The 23,362-nt window shown below is 40.0% G+C and overlaps 1 protein-coding gene across 1 annotated transcript; it reads left to right on the top strand.

Moving 5' to 3' along the window:
* The first annotated feature begins 180 nt into the window (after positions 1-180).
* Positions 181-21,729, top strand: LOC144658935 (cartilage intermediate layer protein 1-like). The gene is made up of 12 exons (XM_078519446.1): positions 181-285; positions 456-512; positions 7,959-7,979; positions 9,156-9,542; positions 10,684-10,812; positions 12,466-12,579; positions 14,410-14,526; positions 16,021-16,128; positions 16,532-16,637; positions 17,981-18,129; positions 18,772-20,788; positions 21,527-21,729. Exons 2-12 carry the CDS (start codon positions 458-460, stop codon positions 21,528-21,530), a joined length of 3,207 nt encoding a protein of 1,068 aa, XP_078375572.1. The 5' UTR covers positions 181-285; positions 456-457; the 3' UTR covers positions 21,531-21,729.
* Positions 21,730-23,362: the final 1,633 nt, after the last annotated feature.

Here is a 23,362-nt window from a genome sequence, read left to right as displayed (position 1 = left end):
GCATTTAAACTGCAAAAATGAAAATGTCACTTCATGTATGGGTTGCAGGAAACGTGTTTTCTTATACAATAATTGATCGTGACTGACTATGAGTGCGTGGTGCAAAAATTCTTCCCAACACAAAAACGTTTGCTAGGAAACTGGTGATTCACAACCGTTGTATGGCTAAAAATTACTCATATATTATACAAGACAAAATAATGCAGTTAGTCAAACAACGCAACTTTGTAAGTAACACTAGTTTCGTTTTGTCATAAGCCCATCCAAGTCTTGAGTGAAAGTCAGGTAAAATCAGTTTGAGACGTGATTTTTTCTTTCTAACCTTTATTTCTTTGAACCAAAATAAAATTTTAACTAAAAAGTCGACCGTGCACTTTCTGCAGGTTTTGTTCTCTTGAATTTTATATTTTATTTGTTTTTCCAGTAAACTCATATTTGTTACTTTCATTCAATAGACATGATGGCCGTTAACTGCGGTTTTCTCTTGCTGGTTTTGGTCCTCTGCAGTGGCTGTAAGTAGTTCTTCTCGTTCATTCATTTCATTTTATTGTAGTTGGTCCGGTGCCGTCAAACGTACTACGTGCAGACAGTTCCCTCGCATTCTCCCCTTGAAACGTCTCAAATTTTCCAAATCCACCCTTATAAGCAAAATGTTAGGACAGTCACTGAAAACGTAAGCTTTCTACGCCACATATGCATAAAAAATGTGATAATTATTGCCCGCCTAGCTTACCGGCTCGTAATTGTGTTTACCACTGCTCTTTTTATGCATTTTTCTTCAATTGGGAAACCGAACTAGCTAAGAGGGTCTGAATGGGGGTACCTTGATAACACTTAAGACTCAATGTTTTGCCTCTGTAACAGGAAACAGTAAAATTTTGGGCATTTTAACACTAACAGTAAAAACTTAACTGTAACAGTAAATTTTGTCCAGAAAAGACAAAAACGGCTCCAAAAAGGGCCAGTATTATGTTGTTTAGTACATGAAGAAGTTTTGGGACATTTTCTGACGATATCCGATCAGTTTCGGAAGATTTCCGAAGACTACCAAATAATCCCGAAGACTGTCGAAAATTTCCGAGGTGATTTCCGAGGTGAAATCAAGTGATTTTATCCGATTTTTGAAGAGCAGATAAGAATTAAAATGCTGAATTTTTTCACGAAAACCCCTCGAAACACTTACAATGAAACGAACTCAACCAGGGCCACCCAACGTTTTTTAGCCAATCACAAGACAAGTTCAGAACAAAAGAATTGGAGTTCGTTCATCAGCGGACCAATCACAATAAAGGGCAAATTTGACTGCTGGTTTGAGATCAGATGCGAGGGGCGGCAAAAATGTAAGTTGTTCATTTCGTTTACGGTAAAGGCGAATAAATATTTACCGAACGGCGGCCGGGAATTTTGAAGACTGGATGGACTCATCGTAAACAAATTTACCGAATTACGGTCAGCTCAAGGTATAAAATTTATAACTTCTGAAAAATGGCAGGGAATGTCGAAGCGAACGCTTATGTAATTTACCAAATTGCACCCTGTTTATAACTTTGAACACAAAACGGGCTCAAAGTAAATAAATTTATCCAATTACGGCCGGCTTAACTTATAAATTATATTTTCCCAATGACAGCCTGGAATGTCGAAGGCGAAACGGACTCGATTTAAATATACAATTTCATAATTTACAAAATTACGGCCGGGAATTTTGACCACGAAACGCGCTCAAAGTAAACAAATTTATCGAATTACGGCTGGCTAAACTTATCGGGACTTATAAAATATATTTTCCCAATGACGGCCTGGAATGTAGAAGGCGAAAGAGACTCGATCAATGTAAATATAATTTACCGAGTTACAGCTGTGAATTTTGAACGCGAAACGGACTCAACGTAAATACATAATTTACCGAATAATGGCAGGGATTCTGAGGTCAGAAGGTCATGCTAGTGGGCTGTGATTGGCGGATTTCGATCCGTGATGTTTGTTTAGCACGTCGAAAGATGGATGTCGACAGAAAGCCGCTATGCACGTAACACTGAAAGCGGGTGTAATTAGGCGAGCATTTTTTAGTTCGTCCGATAATTCGTCTGTGTATAAATACAGGCAAACAGACGGATCATCCGTCCAGACCAACTATCTTCATAATTTGTCTTGGCAGACGAATTGTCAAATAATGTAGTTGGTCTGGACCGATAATCCGCCTGTTTGCCCGTATTTATACACAGACGAATTAATTATCGGACGAACTAAAAAATGCTCGCCTAATTAAAATGCAAGTTCGTCCCAGACGGATCATCCGTCTCTAGTATACATCGAGCCATTGGTCCGCTGATGAACGAACTCCAATTCTTTTGTTCTGAGCTTGTCTTGTGATTGGCTGAAAAACGTTGGGTGGCCGCAAACATGAAAAATTATGGGCAAATAATACTGAACACCAGGGCGCTAAAAAGGAAGGGCGGCGAAACGCGCTCAGAGCTCTTGAGCGATGTGTGATGCGGAGGTGTACTGGGGCGAGCGCGCTCCACTGCAGCAAAGTGATAAACATGGCGGCGAGTGAGATTTGATGGCTGGTGAAGAAAAGTGATTGCTACGCGGAACCAGTAAGAGATTTCCACGAAATTCTTTTGGGAATGGAATAACGATATGTTTCTTCAACCGTCAGAAGTTAAAAGTGCTCGATTCTGTGAACACAGTGTTGCAGTATCACAAATAAAATCAACTTGCTCGAAAGGCTTTTTACCTTTTCTTCGGACGCTAGCAATCAAGCACCAATTACGTAAAAGATATGGTCAGAGATGACTCAGTTTCCAAACAATAAGTACAGTATGTATTGCTCTTTCATCTGTGTAAATTTCATTTTGAACTTTTTGAGCTAGAGGTTTTGAAAGTTTATACTTTTTTCGACTGTGCGATCAGGGTGCTATTAATAACTTTTTAGCAATTTTACTCTTTTCTCTGCGATCATATTGCGTCGTCTTTAACTGTGAATGATCATGAATTATGATGGAGGCTTTTTTCTAAAATCTGACCTGTGAAAATCACTGAAATCTTACTTTCACCCTGACAACCTCAGTAAATTGAGATTAAAAACTGCAGCTCACGAAATATCTGTCAAGTAAATAAAATAAATAAAGATGAAAGTGTGGGGCTTGTATCCATGAACTTCCCAGAAAGAGTAAGTGTAACAGGGCAAGTGAAACATGCTTTCTGTAATTACATTTAAATCACTCATGACTCGGAATATTCCTTTTAGTTTTGATTTTGACAGATACACTGAGCAGCACATATAATAAGGTTAAAAAAAATAACAGGCCTTTTTTCATTATATGTTACTATTTTACTAAAAAAATAGAGTTTCATCTTTAGCCTGCATGCTAAAATTTTTATTTATGATCGCTATATCTATACACACCACTAAGTAGCCCATCAATATAGTGTGACCAATGATCTTTATTTACTTTTTTGATTTATTTGATATATCTTGCTCTCAGTCAGCTTTATTTATATCATGATCATGTGTTGACAATGAGGTATCAAGGAATGTATTGTTTCCAGGATTGATCTAGGGGAAGGGAGCAGGGGGTACACCTCCTTACCTCTGAGATGACCTGCTTCTTTCTAGTACCATTCCTTACAAAATTGTGGTGCACCCCCTCCTAAAAAAATCCTGGATCTGCCCCTGATTTCATATTTGATTTATAAAAAGAAATGTCACTATTTGTTAATGCAGAAGACCACTTGACACATAAATTTCTTGGTAATTTTCCTTCCAGATATAGATCTCCATACACATAACTAATGAAATATAATTTTATGAAAAGAACTCTAAGGCATTCCCAGCTGCTTTTCTGACATACTTTTATCCTCTTTCTCCACTGAAAATATTAAGAATAATTTGTTTTTATACAACAAGCATGGTCAAGCAACTGTTGCAAAAAATTAAAAAAGGTTTGCTTTTTATCTTTACATCACCAGAGCAAAAGGCAAATTATTAAAACAAAAAAGGTCTTAAACAATGCCATTTAATAATTAAAAAGAGGGAGATGTTGATGTTTGTGATGTTAATGTTTGTGTTGTAAAGACATACATTTGCTTGGCTAGCATCCAGTGTAGGGAAGTCTTGAATGGTTTGTACTCATTGAGTGCAACTGCACTGACATTGAGTGCATCTTCTTCTGCCAATGTATGAGACAGTTCTTTTGTGGCTACAACTGTCACCACCTGAGGATAGAAACTAGTGCCTGTTGGACAACTTAGAAAGAAATACTGGTTGATAGATATTTTTTTTGGGCGAAAATTATTAAGTAAAGCAGTCATCATAAGGCATTGCCTGATGGTTAACATGATCTACCAGACTGAGAAGAATCACAGGTAACCAAAGCGTACCATGAGAGTTTGTATGGATGTACTAGGAAGGCTTGTATGGATTTGAAATAAAGATGAGAAAAAATATATCTTTTTACCCTCGGTGAAAAGTGATAATGAAACTTTAAACCTTACCTGGTGTCACGTTTTTGTATTTCTAGTGCTTTAGAAAGTCATACGCGCGATTTTCGTCTTAACCGTCTGTTGCGTACTAAAAGAAAGACAAGGTAGGAAAGCAAATTCGAAAGGCGAACGCAGGCCTCTTCGAAAAACTCGCTAAAAGTACCTCAAAACCAGACCTAACTCGATCTTTTCCCTTCACGATCCAAGAGCGATAATTATTCCATCTTTCTATGTAATTGAATTGCATTCAAGTTGAAGTTTGGAGCCAAGAACTTCATTTGAATTCACAACTTCGGCACAAATCGGGCGCCATTACGGCCGTGAAATTCAAATGCGAGCACCTAGCTAACGGTCGAGCCTAGGGCGAGTACAAAATCCACCCCATCCGGGGGAGACAGAGGAGACCTCTTGTAAGCACCATCTCATGCTCACTACAACCACTATAAGTTAATTTTTGTAACGGCGGGTAAACCCAAACGTCAGCAACCCATTCAATCAACATTCAAATCTGTGCACCGTTCCGAACGTTACAAAAATTAACTTATAGTGGCTGTAGTGAGTATGAGATGGTGCTTACAAGAGATCTCCTCTGTCTCCCCCGGATGGGGTGGATTTTGTACTCGCCCTAGGCTCGACCGTTAGCTAGATGCTCGCATTTGAATTTCACGGCCGTAATGGCGCCCGATTTGTGCCGAAGTTGTGAATTCAAATGAAGTTCTTGGCTCCAAACTTCAACTTGAATGCAATTCAATTACATAGAAAGATGGAATAATTATCGCTCTTGGATCGTGAAAAGAAGGGAAAAGATCGAGTTAGGTCTGGTTTTGAGGTACTTTTAGCGAGTTTTTCGAAGAGGCCTGCGTTCGCCTTTCGAATTTGCTTTCCTACCTTGTCTTTCTTTTAGTACGCAACAGACGGTTCCCAAAAAGACGAAAATCGCGCGTATGACTTTCTAAAGCACTAGAAATACAAAAACGTGACACCAGGTAAGGTTTAAAGTTTCATTATCACTTTTCACCGGTAAAAAGATATATTTTTTCTCATCTTTATTTCAAATCCATACAAGCCTTCCTAGTACATCCATACAAACTCTCATAGTACGCTTTGGTTACCTGTGGAAGAATCTAAGAAATGCAGTCATTTAATATTGATTTTGAAAACAAATTTGACTTCAGCTGCAATTTTAACTCAAATGACTGAGCTAATCAGGGTGTAATTGTGAATTTCACAGTTCAGAATCTTTAAAAAGACTTCTCTTGTTATCACGGTCACAGACAGCTACAACATGGTCGCAGAGAAACGAGTAAACTGCTAGAAAGCTAGTAATAGCACCCTGATCGCACAGTCGAAAAAAAGTGTAAAATTTCAAACCCTCTAACTCAAAAAGTCCAAAAAAGTCCAGAACGAAATTTACACCGATGAAAAAGCAATACATACTTTACTTATTGCTAGAAAATTGAGCCACCTGCTACCATACTTTTTACGAAATTGGTGCTTGATTTCTAGCGTTCGAAAAAAAGGTCGAAGGCTGTTCGAGCAAGATGATTTTAATTGCCATAATTCAACTCTGCGGTAACAGATTCAAACACTTTCTAACTTTTTACTGATTGGGAAGCATATCATTATTTAATGCCCAAAGAAATTTAGTGAAAATCTCTTACTGGTTCCGCGTAGCAATCACTTTTTTTCACCAGCCACACGATCGCATTTGCCGCCATGTTTTTCACTTTGCTGCAGTGGAGCGTGCTCGCCCCAGTCCGCCTCCGCATCACACATCGCTCAAGAGCTCTGAGCGCGTTTCACCGCCCTTCCTTTTTAGCGCCCTGCTGAACACTAAACACCATTCAGACCCTCAGCTAAGAGCCTGTTTACATTCCGGAATGAATATTCCGGTTTTCATTCCGGAATGAAATTTTCGTTCTGGAATGACATTTCATTCTGGTATCATGTAAAAGCAAAACGAATTTCGTTCCGAGATGCAACTGATTGAAGACAGGCACAACAACATGTTTGCGCGAAACCTGCGCCACGCACCAGAAAACGCCTTAAGTTGAGCCGCTCGACTTTGTCATGTGAATACAGAATGAACTTCATTCCGGAACGCGTTTCGTTCATTCCGGGATCATGTAAACAGGCCCTGAGTATCAATGCTTTTACTTACAACCCCACATCCCATCTAATTATTGTACTCAGGATAGTTTTACGTTTGTTAGTGAAATCCAAGATAAACCAATATCAGGTAGAATTTTCTGGTTTACAGTTAAAACGCCTCAAGCGTTCCTGTCAAGGGTGCATTAATGATTCCATTTTTGCAAATTTCCTTCAATATTCCATTCTTGTATTGAATATTCCAATGTTCAAACGGCGACTCAATTCAAAACTCGAATGTTGATTGGATTGTTGTGTGGCTTCACGCGACAGGCACGTGGGAATTCGGCCTGAATTTGCATAAACTAGTCGCCGTCAAATGTCACACATAGTGTTTTCTTATTATTTTTTTTTTCTTCACATCTTTTTATTTCAACCCTATGATAATATCAAAAGAGAGGCGAGACATTTTGGTGCACTGAAAAGGCGCAAAAGTACTACATGGCAGGAGAAAAAGTGGGAAAAATGTCGTTGACCCATTTTATGCAAATTAGGGTACTTTTTCAAATTCACATGTGTCTGTCGCATGAATGAAATCAACATTCTAGTTTTGAAGCGAGCCGCCGTTTGAACATTAATAAAAATTGAAACATTCAATTCAAGAATGGAATGTTGAAGCAAAGAATGGAATCAAATTTGCAATAATGGAATCATTAATCTACCCTTGACAGAACGCTTGAGGTGTTTTGACTGTAATTTGACGTTGAAAACTTATCTACTAACATACCCCTGGATAAATACATTGATCTTATTAGCAGTTCGTATAAAAGGAAGGTAATACAGATATTTTAAGTCAATAAGTACTACCGAGCTTTTAGTTTCCGCATAAGAGTTGTTCTATGTACCGCGCATTACTGTAAAGGCGCGTTTACACGACTGAAAAATTTGGGTACGGACCCGTCAAAAAATTGGTACGGACCTGGCCATTTTGTAGGGAAACAGTCAAATCAAAACGGGGCCATAAGCGCCTATGGCCCCGTTTTGATTTGACTGTTTCTCTACAAAAGTGGTGAGGTGCGGACCAATTTTTTGACGGGTCCGTACCCAATCTCCTCGCTCGTGTAAACGCGCCTTAAGATGTTGTGCGTTAACTTTGAAATGTCTCACGTTTGAATGTCACGCCATTTAATTGCTGGTATAATTCAAATCGCGGCTGTAAACGAACTTACAACTGACTTTAAATCGTTGAACGATCGAAACATGTCTTGTTACAAATTGAAAGTGGTTATTCATTTTTTGAAATATCTCAGAATTCTTTTATACACACGTCAGTTTTAGTTTATTGCTTGGTAAATAACACCCTTTCTTTCTACTTTTTGCAGTTGCTGTTTTAAGAGCACAAGGCAAGTTGATATAAACGCAGGGCAAATACTGTTTCTAGTTTTAAACACAATAATCTATACGATCATTTGTAATCCCTACAGAAAACAGTATTTGTCTTTATAGTTTTTCTTAGCTAAACCGTATATTCTCTCAGCTAGTTATAACTTTAGAACATTTTAAATTATTTAAAAATTGCGCCTCGTTGACTATTCACTCATAGAAAACGAGGGCGAGTAGTCTAATTGTCTTAGTAGAAACTCTTAAAGGGCTGCAGTCCAAAAACCTACAATTTTACGTTCTTATAAGCCAAAAATGAAGAAAAAAATTAATCTTTAAATGAACAACGAGTGCGCGATCGTTTTCTATCAGCGAATAGAAAACAGTGGGAGAACCAATCAGATTCGCGGATATTCAATAGAACACGGTTGAGTTTCTACTAAAAACTATTATTGAGTACCACGACTTGATCAGTTCATTTCTATCAAGATTTTCTTTCCCACTCCCCCATATTGTGGTAGCGGTGATGGTAATGTGGAGGTAGATGTGTAAACTTTTGGTTTGTTTTAGAGCAATTTTCAATTGAGTGTCGTAAAACCAAAAGCAAAGTTATCACTCTAGCCAATCACAATAAAACACAGACAATCCAGTGAACTAATCAAAACTCATAGTAAATATATGTTCCAGGCACAAAGCGCGCGGGAAAACGTGCGCGCCGAGCGAGACACGATTGGTTTTGGTTTTACTTCTGAGTGGCTGACTAAAAGCGCGCAAGATTTTTAAACCAATCACTAAAGGTAGCAATGCAAAACCAAAGCAAACGCAAATCACTTTCGGCACTAAGATTCAACAGTGGTAAATATTTGGTCGGTTTGAACTAAACGGTAAATGTATTTGTCTATGTCTATGTCAATTTACAACATGTTTTGCTTATAGTATAATAATTATAAACCAACTTGATAAAAATGCGATTTGCTGTTAAGCTTGCAGCATGTGGATCCGTGTGTAAAGAAAAATATTTTAAATAACGTACGTTTCAAACCGGCATGAGGCTAACCATCATTTGACAAAATTGTCCAACAACTATTGCAGACAAAGCAACATAAGCAAGATTTCAGCGTCTTCTTGTTGAAAACAAAAAAAATATATTATGTGAACTATGCTATTAACTAAAATCAGTCTCTGTTTGTCCCTTACAGACGAGCGCTGTGACCAAGGCTGGAATTTTTATGGTGGAAACTGTTACTTTCGTCAAGGCAGGAAGGCTGCTATAACAACCTGGGAAAAGGCTCAAAAAATCTGTGAAACGAAACAAGCCAATTTGGTAACAGTGAATGATGCAAATGAGCAGAAATTTCTGGACGGTATTCTGGGGGAAAAGGGAAGTTGGTGCGGCTTGAATAACAAGGACAACCGGAACGAGTTCAAGTGGGTCAGCGGGGGAAAAAGTAACTACACCAACTGGGCTCCAAACCAACCTAGTAAGAGCAAAAGAACACGCTGTGTTCATATACAAGTGGCTAGTGAAAACCACAAATGGGCAATGCAAAAGTGTGCAATGGATGCCAGATTTACTTGTGAGAAAGGTAGGTTCGGGATCTATAATTATTGGTCATTTCATAGTTTTCTATGGAAACCAGGATAATATGTTGGATTATTATTCGACTTTGGCGTAAATTGACCATCATGATAAGGTCAAGAGGAAATAGGGGTTGAACCCAAGCCCAGGATAACTTGCATGCGCATGCGTCATTTTTCCACCGAAAACGGGAGACCATATATGGCAGTACTTTTAGAAACGCGCGCACACAAATGACGAATTCAACTACATGTACTAAAGCAGAAACACCGGAATAACTTTAAATTATGCACTAAAAACGAACGGCAAACCAATAAACGCTAGCTGCCAACTGTCCCAACTGCAGATCGCGCTATTCATGCTGAGAAACCCTCATTTGTACTAACTTACTCGCATGAGTTCAAAACGCTCACTCAAACGACGAATATTTGGCGCGTGAAATTTGCGTGAAATTCATGATGCTATCTGTCGTTTGTATATTTTTAGCGGGTAGTGATACACGGTTTAGGATTAACTTTAAAATTAAGAGTGTTTCGGGCTGTTCCGGTTTTTCTGGATTTTTGTATGTCATTATGTTCATAGTTTATTAGGTTGGGCGCAGGTAAAGGAAAATTTTTCGTACATTTAAATCACGCACCTTGCCTCGTAGTTGAATTTGTCATTTGAGCGAGAAATTTTAACCATACGTACCCGGCGTACGTTTCAAGTAAGGAATAAATAGTGTTACAGAAATTCCAAGTTTAAGGGACTGTGTCACGGCTAAGTGAAGACTATTTTATTTAGTTTTGCCAAATACTCGCTATGAATCCTAATGTTTGCATGGAAACCATACTTGTCTGCTGGGCGTTAAAATTTAAAGTTTCAAGCAAACGAGATGAACTTTGAAAACTGTTTTGTTCAACAATATTTCAAAAACCCATATTGCAATCCGTTTCTATCTTCTTCGCTTTTTGCCATCCGTACCTTCTTTTGTATTTCCTGTGTTATTGAAATGTGCCTTCACTGTTTTAAGAGATTATTTTTATATTTCACTGAATTTGATGGTCCTTTTTCCATGACTAAATTTGGCTAAAATCCGTGACACAGTCCCTTTAATGTCAGCCCTAATGGATACTAACGAGTATAATTTACTTGTGTTTTTTGACCAGCTGCAAGGCCTTTAAAGCCATGCGCTAACAATCCGTGTCAAAATGGAGGCACGTGCACTGAACAAGGAGCAGGATACAAATGTCAGTGTCCAGACAAGTTTACAGGCAACAACTGTGAAACACAAATAGGTAAAATGTGAAAATAATTCACATTCCCGTCCAGTCATAAAACATTCAAAATTGACCACATATTTTTTATCCCAAAGAAACCAATAATATTTACATTAATTTAATTTGCATAAATTTGCATCAATTGACCACAAAATTTGGACAAAAAGCAACAAACTTCAAAATTGTGTAAGGTTATAAGAAAAAGTCGAAAGCAAAAATGTTCCTTGTTATATTGGCAGCGATCTCATGTAACGCGAATTTTTGCGAATTTTTTTGGTCATCGATTTTCAAGGATCGATATTAAAGGTCCGGACTGGAATGAGTTATTAAGGAAATTGAACGTACATAATGAAGGCCACCCGTATTTGTAAAACTCAAACTATCTTTCATTAACATAACCCAGTAGCCGACTATTGGCAAAACGCGCGATCTGATTGGCTACACTGGCGACGTCTATTGATCAGTAGTAGACTTCTCTTGGAGCGCCCACTTAGTTTTTCGCTGAATTTTGTCAATCAAAACCTTCAATAAATCAATTCTAGCAATATTCTGTGTTTTATAGATCAGCCACTGGGTTACGCCATAATAATAAGACGGCTCGCCCTCGGTTTCTATCGACTTTGACAGTTAGCTCGGGGCTTCGTCCCTCGCCTACTATTTAACAATTAGACGGCGAGCTCGAGGTTTCTATCGGCTGATAGTTGGCGAGGGGCGAAGCCCCGAGTCAACTATCAAAAGCCGGTAGAAACCGAGAGCGAGCCGTCTAATTGTGTTAGCATAATCCACTGACCGATCTATTAAACACAAAATATAGCTAGAGTTGATTTATTGAAGGTTTTGATTGATAAAATTCAGCGAAGACTAAGCGCGCGCTCCGAGAGCCTTCTACGGATCGATAGTAGGCACCTGTTTAGCCAATCAGATTGCGCAATTACCAATAGTAGGTCAGTGTGGTTATGCTAACAGCCGATAGAAACCTCGAGCTTGCCGTCTAATTGTTAAATAGAGAGCTTTCGGCATGGCTTAAACGGAGCTCAAATGAAGGGAACTCTTCTTTATTCCTTTTTAGGCAAGGAAGACTAAATTCGGGTATTTTCATCGAGAGAGTGTTTCATGGCATTCCAAACACCTCGACGTTCGTCAAAAATACTCTGCTGCGCGTCGCATTTTCAATTGTCTTCTCGGTGTTTGGAAAATGTGATGAAACACTCTCCCTGGTGTTTGATATATACTTCTGATACCATTAAGACACTACGTTATCTGATAGATTTATTTACTAAGTTTTAAAATTTACTCAATGTAAATTTTTTTAAAATTTTATATCAATTTAGTATATATAATATGTTTATGATGTTTTATGTATTATTAGTTGTCATAGCCATCATTTGTGTGCTTTTCTTTTTTTTAATATTTTTATATCCATATGTAATAATGACTTTATAGACTTCCCTGATAGTGTGCTTTTTCTTTCTTTTTTTGTGTTAGTTTGTTCTCTTGCCGAGCTGTTAATTTATTTTCATTTAATGCTAATGTCAACTGGCTGCCTGGCTCCACTAGCCCAGGCAGGCAGCCAGGCAGCCAGTACTCTTACTTTATTTAATTTCCACTCTGTATTAATCTTTTCGTGTAAGCGCAAGAGTACATTAAAGGTTGTTGTTGCTGTTGTTGTAGTCATCAATCCATGTGATTCCAACCCATGTTTGAATGGAGGGACGTGTACAGCTACCGACAATGGCTACAGCTGTCGATGTACAAACAAGTTTTCTGGTAAAAACTGCGAACAATGTAAGTATAAAAATTCCCCTTATACTGAATATTATATTACTGGTGAGGCCGTCCCCTTTGTTTACTCCGTTTTTATACCGTCGTCCGACCGATCCATATTTTGGCGTTTTTAAAAAAAAAATTCATGAATGGTGGCAGATCGCAAAGAAGCGTTGGTGGTCCATCTTTTTTTCTCTTTTCGCAACTGATTTTAACCATGAAATCAATCTTTTCTTCCTCCATTGCCGCCATGTTGATTTTGTAACCACGTTTCGTTGTTTCCACGGCAATGATGCTTGAGTACCGGGCCTCCTAGTTGCAGTAGATTGCCCCTGATTTTTTTTAAGGATTTTTTTTTAATCCGACCGACCGACCGAAAGTTAGGAAACGCATTCGACGATAAACGAAGAAAAAAAGGGGGACGGCCTAAGTTTTGAATTTATTTGTTAGATGATATTGCATCCACTAGGATAGGTTGTTTTCCGCGCGATAATTGTACATTTTGCGAAGTTAAATCACTTATTTTATCAAACGAATCTTTATTTTATCAGATTTTTTTTGGAAAACTTTGAAAACCTCTGGTTCATACTTTCAGGCCAACGTGAGGAACTTAGCCTAAAATACGTGTCCATTGGGAAATAAAAAAAAGTGGATTAATTGTTGAATTGTTTTTTTTTTTTTTAAAAAAAAGGTTAAGCAGAGAAAATTTACTACATGCTATACATTTCTTTCAAAGGTAGTTCTGAAAAAATTGCCATAGCGTTAGGAGGTTATCCACATCGATATAGGTTTCTTCATTTCTTTTCACATGTCTTCTTTTGTCTCTTTTGAGTGCTTTGATTATGTAAGGAGTCTTAAAATAACATTTCCAAAGCCTTTACTTGATTTAAGGTTGCTGATTCCTATTTTTAGTTTTCAATGTCTAACAATTTATTAGATTTTTATCTTTAGAGGACCCTCCTGAAAACCACTTTTAGTGATTGGAGGCCTGCTCGTAAAGTATTTGTTATCATCATCATCATCATCATCATCATCATCATCATCATTATTATTATTATTATTATTATTATTATTATTATTATTATTATTATTATTATTATTATTATTATTATTATTACCGTATTTATTCAGCTATAAGCCGAGCGATTTTTACACAAGTTCAGGCTAAATTTGGTGAAATCTGAGCTCAAGAAGGGGGTTCGGCTTATAGCCGAGATTTTTCCCGAAACAAAACTTTTTCAACTTATTAGAACAACGAAAAATGGGCATGTCTTCACGTATAAGCCGAGCGAGATTAAAGAAATAAACACAAGCTATTAATCGTTGGTCATAAACTTTTTTATTTTATGGTGGCTCCTAAAGGAGCCGTTTTGTTTGTTGATGTTGTTGCTCAGCTTACTGCTCGTCGTCGTCTTCACTATCGGTGTCGAATTCGTCATCCATCTCTTCGTCTTCTTCGTCGGTGATTTCAGCTGTTTCTTCTTCGTAGATGGCGTCGTCTTCCGTGCCGTCGAGCGCGCTGGAGATCCCGCAAACTTTAATTTTTTTACTCCAGCTTAGGAACCATGGATGAAATCTTCACAAGTACAACCTTTCTTTTACTAAATTCTCACGATTACACAGTCACGGGAAATTTGAATTGTAAAATATCTGCTAAGACATGTTGAACCAAAATAAATACAAAGAATAGATTTAAAAGACATTTCTCTAACCCAATTTACCGCCCCAAAAAAGTAGCATCTCGGTCCGTATAAAGAACGATTTAAGCAACTTATTCCTCTGCACGCGTTACGTGCCTATATGTTTTGTTTGTAAGTGTGTAAGGTGAATTGTTGTTTGTCTTCATTTCAGCGTTGGATGTTTGTACCCCAAACCCCTGCATGAATGGAGGACAATGTTATGACATAGGTAACAACAAGTACCTCTGTGTCTGTGTGGGTGCGTTTAAAGGAGACAACTGTGAGCAAGGTTAGTTACGATAAAGAAAATCGCGGTGTTGTGTTGTCTTTTGTTGTTGTCTACTTTGGTATGGGCTGAACTACAGCTGTTTCGAAAAGAAGGGTAAAAGCGTACACGAAAACTCCAAAAGGTAGAATCAGTAAAAGTAACTTTAAGGCCCATTCGCTTGATGGAACGTTAACAATGACGTAACCTTTTTTAGTTTAGTTTATTGTATTCTCGAAGATTTAAGCTACTTATGTTAATAATATTAGCTATAAGCTACTCCAAACTTCGAGAGAAAATAAAGTTTATGTTATGTTATATTATCAAGTTACAAATAAGAAATATTTTGTTACAGACTGTATTGAAAGGATAAGCTTGTTACATTCGTAGCATCTTTCTCTAATTTCTTATTCCCTTACAACAGGAAGACAGGCAAAAGGGTTTGGGCCAATCGGCTGTCTGTTTTTTTTGCCTTAAAAAAGAGGCCTTATTAAGCACGCCATATTTGTTCTCTCATGACAACCCAACACCAAGGCAAAGGCACTGAGAATTCACCAATACATTATACCAATTGAAGGGAAGCACGGTGGCCTAATGGTTAGCGCTCTGGATTCCGGATCGAGCGGTCCGGGTTCGAGTCCTGGCTGGGCTCGTTGTGTTGTGTTCCTGGGCAAAACACTTAACCCTTCCTAAAAACGCGTTTTTTTAACCGTTAATCGATTTTCTTGGCTCTACGGTCCAAAAGTTCTCTAAATTTGCTAAAAATGCACTTTCTGACAATGCAGGAAGATTTTGATGAAATTTCCATTTAAAAATGTACAATATTTTACTTTGGCGCATGCGCATAAGCCAAAATTTGGAGGTTTTTTTTTTTTTGCTGAACCGTTCCGATTTTTTTCCTCTCTCCTTTCCTTTTCGTTTTTCTCTGCTTTCTTATTCTCTCTATCTTTTACTCTGTGCACCTCTTCTACTGGCCTGAAAAGTTTTGATCTGAATCAATGGAAAACCCTGGAAAGGAGATCATGATCAAGTACGGGTATTTTGGCCTGTTTTAGCACCAATTTTACACCAAAAACTGATCGCGTTTTTTTCGATTAGCTCTGTCGGAATGCAGTCAATATTGAAGATGGACAATCCTGTGGAAAGATCTATCCAAGCTCTATAAGATGCAAATCACAAAAATCTGCTGACGTGTAAATTGGTGACGTCATAAGTGGCAGAATGGCCATTCCTCCAAATCCCGGAATAATCCGCGCTTAGCATGTTAAGGGTTAACTCTCATAAGTCTCATGATGCCTCTCTCCACCCAGGTGTATAAATGAGTACCGGGGAATTTACAACTGGGGGTAACCCTGCGATGGACTAGCATCCCATCCAGGGAGGAGTAGAAATACTCTTTGCCACTTCATGCTACGGAAACAGGGATGAGCTCCGGCCTCATGGGCCACTAGGCTCGTATGCAGACTTAACGTACCTGGCCACCAATTAGTTTTACTTATTCGTATTAACATTCTGCAGTGGATTGTGACCAGTGGCCATGCAAAAATGGAGGAACTTGTTTGGAACTTGGTGGCAAATCATTCTGCAAGTGCCCTTCTGGCTTCACTGGAGCTACATGCGATGGCGGTAGGTATAGGTTCTTTTTACAAAAATTGATCATGTGACCAGTTACCCTACTGTAAACCCACCCGGTTATAGGCTCATCTACCTGTAGACAAAAAAAACACATACGATTATAAACTCCTCCGGATAGCAAGCCCCACTCTCCCAATATCGTTCCAAATATCGAAATGAATTTGATTATTATGATTAATTAATTAAAACGTATTTTGATCAATGCTGCTCTAGTTTATTTAAAAACGTTTCTTTTATTCCACATGTAACCCCCTTTCGCCCGAATATAGGGAGATGTTGAGAGTGACGAGCGCCTTACCTCTGAACACAACTTTGACTTCTACATGTCTAAAAGTTTCAACTTTAATTTCCAGATTTCATCTCTCTGAGCTGGTGATTTTTATTTGCTTTTTAGTGGCACCATCCATTACCCAGGATCCACAAGACAAAACTGTTTTGGAGGGCGATGAAGTTACACTATGCTGCAAGGCGGAAGGAACACCAACCCCCAAGTATCAATGGTATGTGTATCACAGTTTGACTCTACCATTTTGCATTGTATTCCCAGGGGGGTACCCGGGATTTCAAGTGGCGGGGATAACCGAATGGGGGCAAAAATCAAGACTCAAAAAATCCCTAGGGCTTCCAACATAACCCCCCAAAAAACCCTAGTTCAATAATTGACCCCTCAAAAATCAATAGCTTAACAGGTTTGTTTGTACTTTATTCGCAGAACTACAAAGCCAACGCACTACCACGAATCTTCAGATTGCTTTTTATACCCAAAAACATCCCTACTTAAATAAATAAAAAAAATACTCGCCAAATTTTCCTACTCAAAAAAATCCTGGAATTGAAACTTTCAAAGCCCCAAAAATCCTTCGATCATCCCCGTCACTTTAAATCCCGAGTACCCTCCTGGGAATGTTGCAGTACAATTTACTTTCTGAAGTATAATTCACCGTCTGTAAACTGTTTTGTTCCATAGATTAGAGGCCGCAGACGAAAAACCACGGTCCACAAAAGTCTTTTTAGTTTTAGACTAGAATATTTTAGAAGACGTCCTTTGTCTGAACGAAGAGTTTATATGGCGGCACTGTTCCTTGATAGTAGTGATAAAATCATTCAAGTCCCTCGGCGCAAGACGACATAAATCACTTTAAAATTTTACTAGTAATCAAATGTGGTGCTTGAACCGGTTATGGAAAGTGTACAGTTCTAACTCCAGTTTTCCATTTTTTCCAAGTAATATCTGCTGAGATATTTACAGATCAATGTGCGGGAAACTGAAAATGCTACTTTGTCACAGTGCTACTGCGCGAACAGAACTGCCAGCCAGGGCCCGGTTGCATAAAGCAAACGACTTGAGATTAAAGGACCCTAGTCAGCCTCCGCAATTTTCGATGCCATCGAAATTATGAAAAATTGCATGGTGAAGCGAAATGTTATTGTATTGCTGTAAGTTGTGTTACTGGAAGTCTGTTTAATTGCCTTTAACAGTTTCACAGTGATCTCTTTCGTTCGAACACGCTCTGCGTAAAATATAATACCAAAACTCCCGTATGTAAACAAAAACAAACGCGTGGCTGACTAGGGTCCTTTAAGTGGTATTTTTGCAACTGCTCCCTGCGTTCCACTGGATTTTTCGCAGCCTCGTGGTTTTTCCACTACTCTTTAGTCCGTTTTTGCCCGATTCATCCACAAATGCACAGGAGAAAATAAAATCCTCTGGAACACAGGGAATGGTTGCTGAAAATCCCACTTAATCTTAAGTTACTTTATGAAACCGGATCCAGAACCGTAGATTTGTCAAGGAAGTGACCCCAACTTAAGGTTCACTTTCTTTGGATATCTTCTTTTAAAGGTTTCATAAAGGCGCTCCTTTGGATGAGTCAAGCAGCAGCCTACGCCTATCGAGTTTATCCACAGATGACGCTGGCTCATATCGATGTCGTGCAACAAATGACTTTGGATCAATGTACTCCAGTGAAGCAAATCTTAAAGTGATTGCTGGTAAGACGTAAAATGTTGTAATGACCAAACAATTGCTTTCGGTTTTCTTTCTCCCTAAGAATGAGGGTTCGATTTCACCTATGATTATCGCATGCCATAAATAAACCGATATACGTCTTTGCCCGCTTGACAGTAGCCTGCATGCAGGCTCACCGTGGGGCACGCGCGAATATACCTTGGGGTACGCCGCTCACGTGTCGCGGCTTCGCCGCGCCCGTGTAACTCTCGTACGTGCCCCAAGGTGAGCCTGCTCGCAGGCTAGCTTGACAGCTGATAGCAGCGCTGGTTGCTGGCATGACGATTAGCAGCTTACGAAATGAATACCCAGATATGTAAATATTGGCTTTTTTGGCACAGGAACAAAAATACAATTTCAGTCATAACTCAATTCTCACAATTCCAAATTGAAAACTGAGAACAACACCTATGAAAATCTTCATGTTAGACAGTACTTTAGTAGCAAATTTCACTTTTGTTGCTAAACTGAATTCACTGAGTCGGAAAATTTCCTCCCCCTGCTACGGACCTGTTCGCATACTGCAGAAAAGATGTAGACACTAACAAATATTTAACTCGTAAATCTTTGAAATGATTTATTTTAGGCTTAGATCTCAAAAACTTATTTATGATTTAATATTTCAGGCAGTGGCGACGATTCATGCGACCCGAACCCCAAGAAAAAGGTTCAAACTTTGCCTCCTGGATGTACGGAAGATAGCAGTGGAAGCAACAGCGTCAATGTTGGTACTTGTTCCTATGAATCATGCATTAAGCGAGGAGAGGCAGGAGGATGCGGAGGCCAGGAATCCACTCGAAAGTGTTGTAGCCCTGCCGCTATGTCTGACAGCGCCGTGAGCTGTAGTAACGGTATGAAGTTCACCATACAGAAAGTCACCAGATGCGCGTGCGCAGATTGTGCTGTTCCGGAAATAGTTATTCGTGGAAAAGCAGTCGATCCTGTTGGAAATCCGGTAAAAAAAGGCGAGATAACTATGGGAGATGGCGGGGGAAAGTACTCAACAGACCTGAGTGGAAATTTCAAGATTCCTGTCAAATCCGGCACCACGAGACTGGTCCTGACCATAAGAGACAAGCTCCAAGGGCTGTTGATGGACACGACAAAAGCATTTACAATTCACGAGGGTCAGGTGTCATTCTACACCATCGTGCTACAAAAGAAGCCGCCTGTAATGAAATTCAAAGCCAATGAGAAGCAGAAAATCCCTCTGGGTGGATCCGATGGAAAACCCAGTTTTGTCGACATCGACATTCCTGCGAATAGTTTCGTTACTGCTGACGGTTCAATCTACAATGGCGAAATCATAGCAAACATCGGAGTGGTTGATCCCAGAACAGAAGCAGACATGGCGGCAGCCCCGGGTGATTTTTCTGCGATAGATGAAAATGGAGAGGAGGTGATGCTTGGTACTGCGGGAATATTAAGGCAGGTTTTCACTGACGATAACGGCCGTCAGCTGGGTCTCGCCAAGAACATCACCGTCCGAATTGACGCTGAACAGTTGAATATAGCCCCTGGTGTTACAGTTGCCCAGTGGTACCTTAGCCAGACAACAGGCCGCTGGGTCAAGTTTGGAGAGCTACGTCTTGAAGAACGTGCTGAAGTCTCGGGGCAGAAGAGGCAAGCAAGGAAGTTCTTTGTGGGCGAGATCACACCAGATGTCCCTCCGGACAACATTAACTGGGATTACGTCGCTACTGCCAGCCGTGTCCGAATCAGAGCTCCCCCAGGTACAGTGGTGACTCGCATTGGGCTGAGCGACAATGGCCAACAGTATACTTCCTACCGTCAAGAAACCGTTCCCGCCAGTGGAGTCCTGTGCATGCTAACTTTAAGAGACAAGCCTGCAATCCTGCAGGCAGAACTAAATGGGGCGCCTTTAATTCCACAGCAGCCCGTAAACTTTCCTGCAGCAGTGAACCCTCAGATAATCGAACGAACTCCCGCCGGTACACTTGCCAAGATCCAGTCGTTTCAGTTCACTTCTACAAAAGCCGATGACAGTGGCCCAGTGTATCTGAAAGGCGAGGAAGGCAGATGTGCACAAGATCAAGCAGGCGACAAGGCGTTTGAATTTGAAAGCGCCGGTGGTGGCCAACTGTTCCATTGGGAAAGTCCCCGCATTGATGACCCTAACGATCCCCGCTTCTGGGATGTGAGGGCAGATGAGATTTGTTTCGTCAAAGCGCTCGTTACCGGATCAAGACCCGGCTCAGTCATCTATGTTAAAAGTACCGGAAAAGCCCCTGGTCAGCCTGTCGTGGATTACGGTTACACTGCAGAGAAGAGCGCAATGGTTGGCTCTTCAGGTGTAGTGTGCTTGGAGTACCGATGCAATGAAGGCCCACAAGCGGCGTACCAGACCCACCTACAGGTCCTTACACTGACAGGAACATGCACAATCCAGAGCCTCAATGGCGTTCTGGATGGGCGACAAGGGCAATGTCCTGTACGGCCAGACGGTTCCTCTAGTCGCGAGCGCAACTTCTGTGTGCCAAGTGACTTGGTGGGAGGAGACGCAGGACTGTACACAGGTGATTCAGCTGTAGCAAAGAACAGGTGTATCACTGGAAACAACCAGTACAATTCAGGACGACCGGTTGCCACAACTACAAACCCTACTGTGACGCTTAACTGCAGGTTAGTGACCCGGGAAAGGGTTTTGGGGGAACTAGAAAAATAAACGGGGAGGCTCCGCCACGAATCGAATTTCAAACTTTTACCCTTCCATATACCATTTTTGTCAGAAAATGTAACCCTTTCGCAAACCTTCGATGGAAAATTGTACCTCTTTCACATGCCTAAGTGAGGAATACTGCACAACTACAAACCCTACGTGACGCTTAACTGCGGGTCAGTGAACGCTAGTCAAGTAAGCTAAGCTGCTCTGTGTACGAGCAGTTTCATATGTATCAGTGGAAAGAACCTTAGCCAAGCAGTTTCACGCACAACAGTCAATCTTGCAAGCTTATACACGTGCCGCATTTTGCACATTTAGGGTGGCACTTTTATTTTATTCTGTTTCTAACTAACCAGCGAAGTACGTGAATTTTGCGTTCGTGTGGACTGTGTAGACTCATGCAACATGCTCCAGCCAATATATTTTCGCAAATCAAGAGGTGGTTTAGCTCGCGTGACGTTTCCCACACATGCCTCTAGTAACATTCTTGAAGTTTCTTTAGTTGACAAAGGATAGCAAGTCAGTCATTTCGACCTTTTTCACCGCCGAGTGTAAGTAGTGGCACCAATGAAGCGGTTATTTGACGCCCACCACCATTCCATAGCCTTGTGAATGTATTTTGTCTGCTCCTTTCAAACTAATCTTGGAGTTACCAAAACTACGATGCTAACCGATTGTTTTTTCTGTTTTCGTTTCAGCTAAAGCGGCGATGGAATCAGGAGAACCACCAGAACGGAACCATAAGAAATCTGCCAGCTTTACAGTAGTCGACATACTAAGGGGCAGGGGTTTTGTTGACAAATTTGGGTGAATAAAAATGGGGATTAAACATGATAATTTGAGAATTTAACGATAAATCGATTCTGTAAACTGGCTAATAATAAAGGAGGGAATTAAAAGATCTCACTGAGTTTTTTTTAATAACCACTTTCCCTATCTAGCCAGTGAATACAGCCGCCTGTCCGCGCTCCGGCTGCTTGCCGCGTTCAAAGGGAAAAGACAATGCCAAACCAGCTGGGAGTGATGAGAGGCGGCTGTATTCGTAGGCTATTTCCTTATCCTTTTGGCTCCTTTTCGGGGCTTTGCCGATCGGAGGGCCCAGCAACGCATGCAGGCTATCGGCACATTTTACAGCCTAAAATAGGCTCAGAGCGGGACGGTTTATGACTGCAATATTCAACCGATTTTGAACTCGGCGCAATCGCAATATTCTGTTGATTCTCGACTTAGGATCGCGCGCGCAAATCAGTGTGCGAACAAAAAAAATTGTCAACCAAGAGATACAGTAGAAACCCGCGAGTAAGAACCTAACATTTAAAGTGTATATGACACAGTTTTTTTTATTTGCCTGATCGAATGTACGTGGAATGCTGATGGGTTCATCGAAAAAAGAAATTCGAAATCTCTTTTTTTCACCGCGTTTTCGCGCTCTAAAATCGTGAAATTTCACTTCCGGTTGGATCCAAAACCGCGCACATTGGGGAGCTGGGTCTATTCTGCTTTTGACGCCATGGCCGGTCTAGACCCAGCTCCCCACTGTACGCTGTGACGTCAAACAAGAATGCGCTCAGTGTTACACTCAATAACCAAACAAACCGAACATGGAATTTTAAAACTGCGACGGCATAGATTAAAAATCGCTAAAATCACAACAACACGTGCGCTACTTCTAAATTCGTTTTGAGCCTAATACGTCAAGATTAAAAACCGCCTTTTCATTTTACTTACCTGTATATTTGCTGATATGATATATGATAGCTTTATTTTCACACGCTGTTTCCATCGGCTTTTCTAAAAAAACTATAATTACACTAGTATCCCTCCAGACTTCAGATCATTTATAAACTTCCAAGCCTTTAACTTTTTTTTCGGTTTTCCGGCAACCCAGCCGCAATCTTCCTTTGAAATTCCCTGTTCAGTTTGTTTGGTTCTTGAGTGTATCACTTGTTTGACGTCACGGCGCGCAGTGGGGAGCTGGGTCTAGACCGGCCATGACGTCAAAAGCAGAATAGACCCAGCTCCCCACTGTGCGCGGTTTTGGACCCAACCGGGAGTGAAAATATTGCGTGTTTTAGGTCGAAAACGCGGTGAAATAAACGAGATTTCGAATTTCTTTTTTCGATGTTCGCATCAGCATACCACGTAGATTTGATCAGGCAATTAAAAAACATCTGTCATATACACTATAAGAACATGTTAGGCTAAAATTGGCAAATTAGATACCATTTTTATAAGAACCTATTTAGCCTAAAATTTGGAAACACTTTCTTATTTTCTAAAATTGATTAGAAATGTTTTATACTTTTAAGAAAATAAGTTGGACAAAACTTTACTGTACACGTGTATAATGTTATGTTCTGAATTATATAGTGCTTCATTTTTAGCTCATTCTCAAAGAATGAGTATTGTAGTGTAGCAGATGTGGACGGAAGCGGAAGTTGTCACCGCGTGTGGACAAAAAATGTGTGGACTAAAAATGTATAGACGGAAGTTGTAGAACGGAAGTAATTTTACATGCTACACCTCCCCTCTAA

This window comes from Oculina patagonica, chromosome 6 (assembly GCF_052425735.1).
Source record: "Oculina patagonica isolate OP01 chromosome 6, crgOcupat, whole genome shotgun sequence".
Classification (NCBI taxonomy): Eukaryota; Metazoa; Cnidaria; class Anthozoa; order Scleractinia; family Oculinidae; genus Oculina; species Oculina patagonica.
Note: the sequence above shows the minus strand (reverse complement) of the source record. Positions and strands in the feature narration are given on the sequence as shown.

What these genes read in the sequence shown, in the direction of transcription:
- LOC144658935 (XM_078519446.1), top strand. Translation starts at nt 458, where the DNA reads ATGATGGCCGTTAACTGCGGTTTTCTCTTGCTGGTTTTGGTCCTCTGC. An exon ending in CAACTGTGAAACACAAATAG is followed by an intron (nt 10,813 to 12,465) that starts GTAAAATGTGAA and finishes CTGTTGTTGTAG; the next exon opens with TCATCAATCCATGTGATTCC. An exon ending in AGGAGACAACTGTGAGCAAG is followed by an intron (nt 14,527 to 16,020) that starts GTTAGTTACGAT and finishes AACATTCTGCAG; the next exon opens with TGGATTGTGACCAGTGGCCA.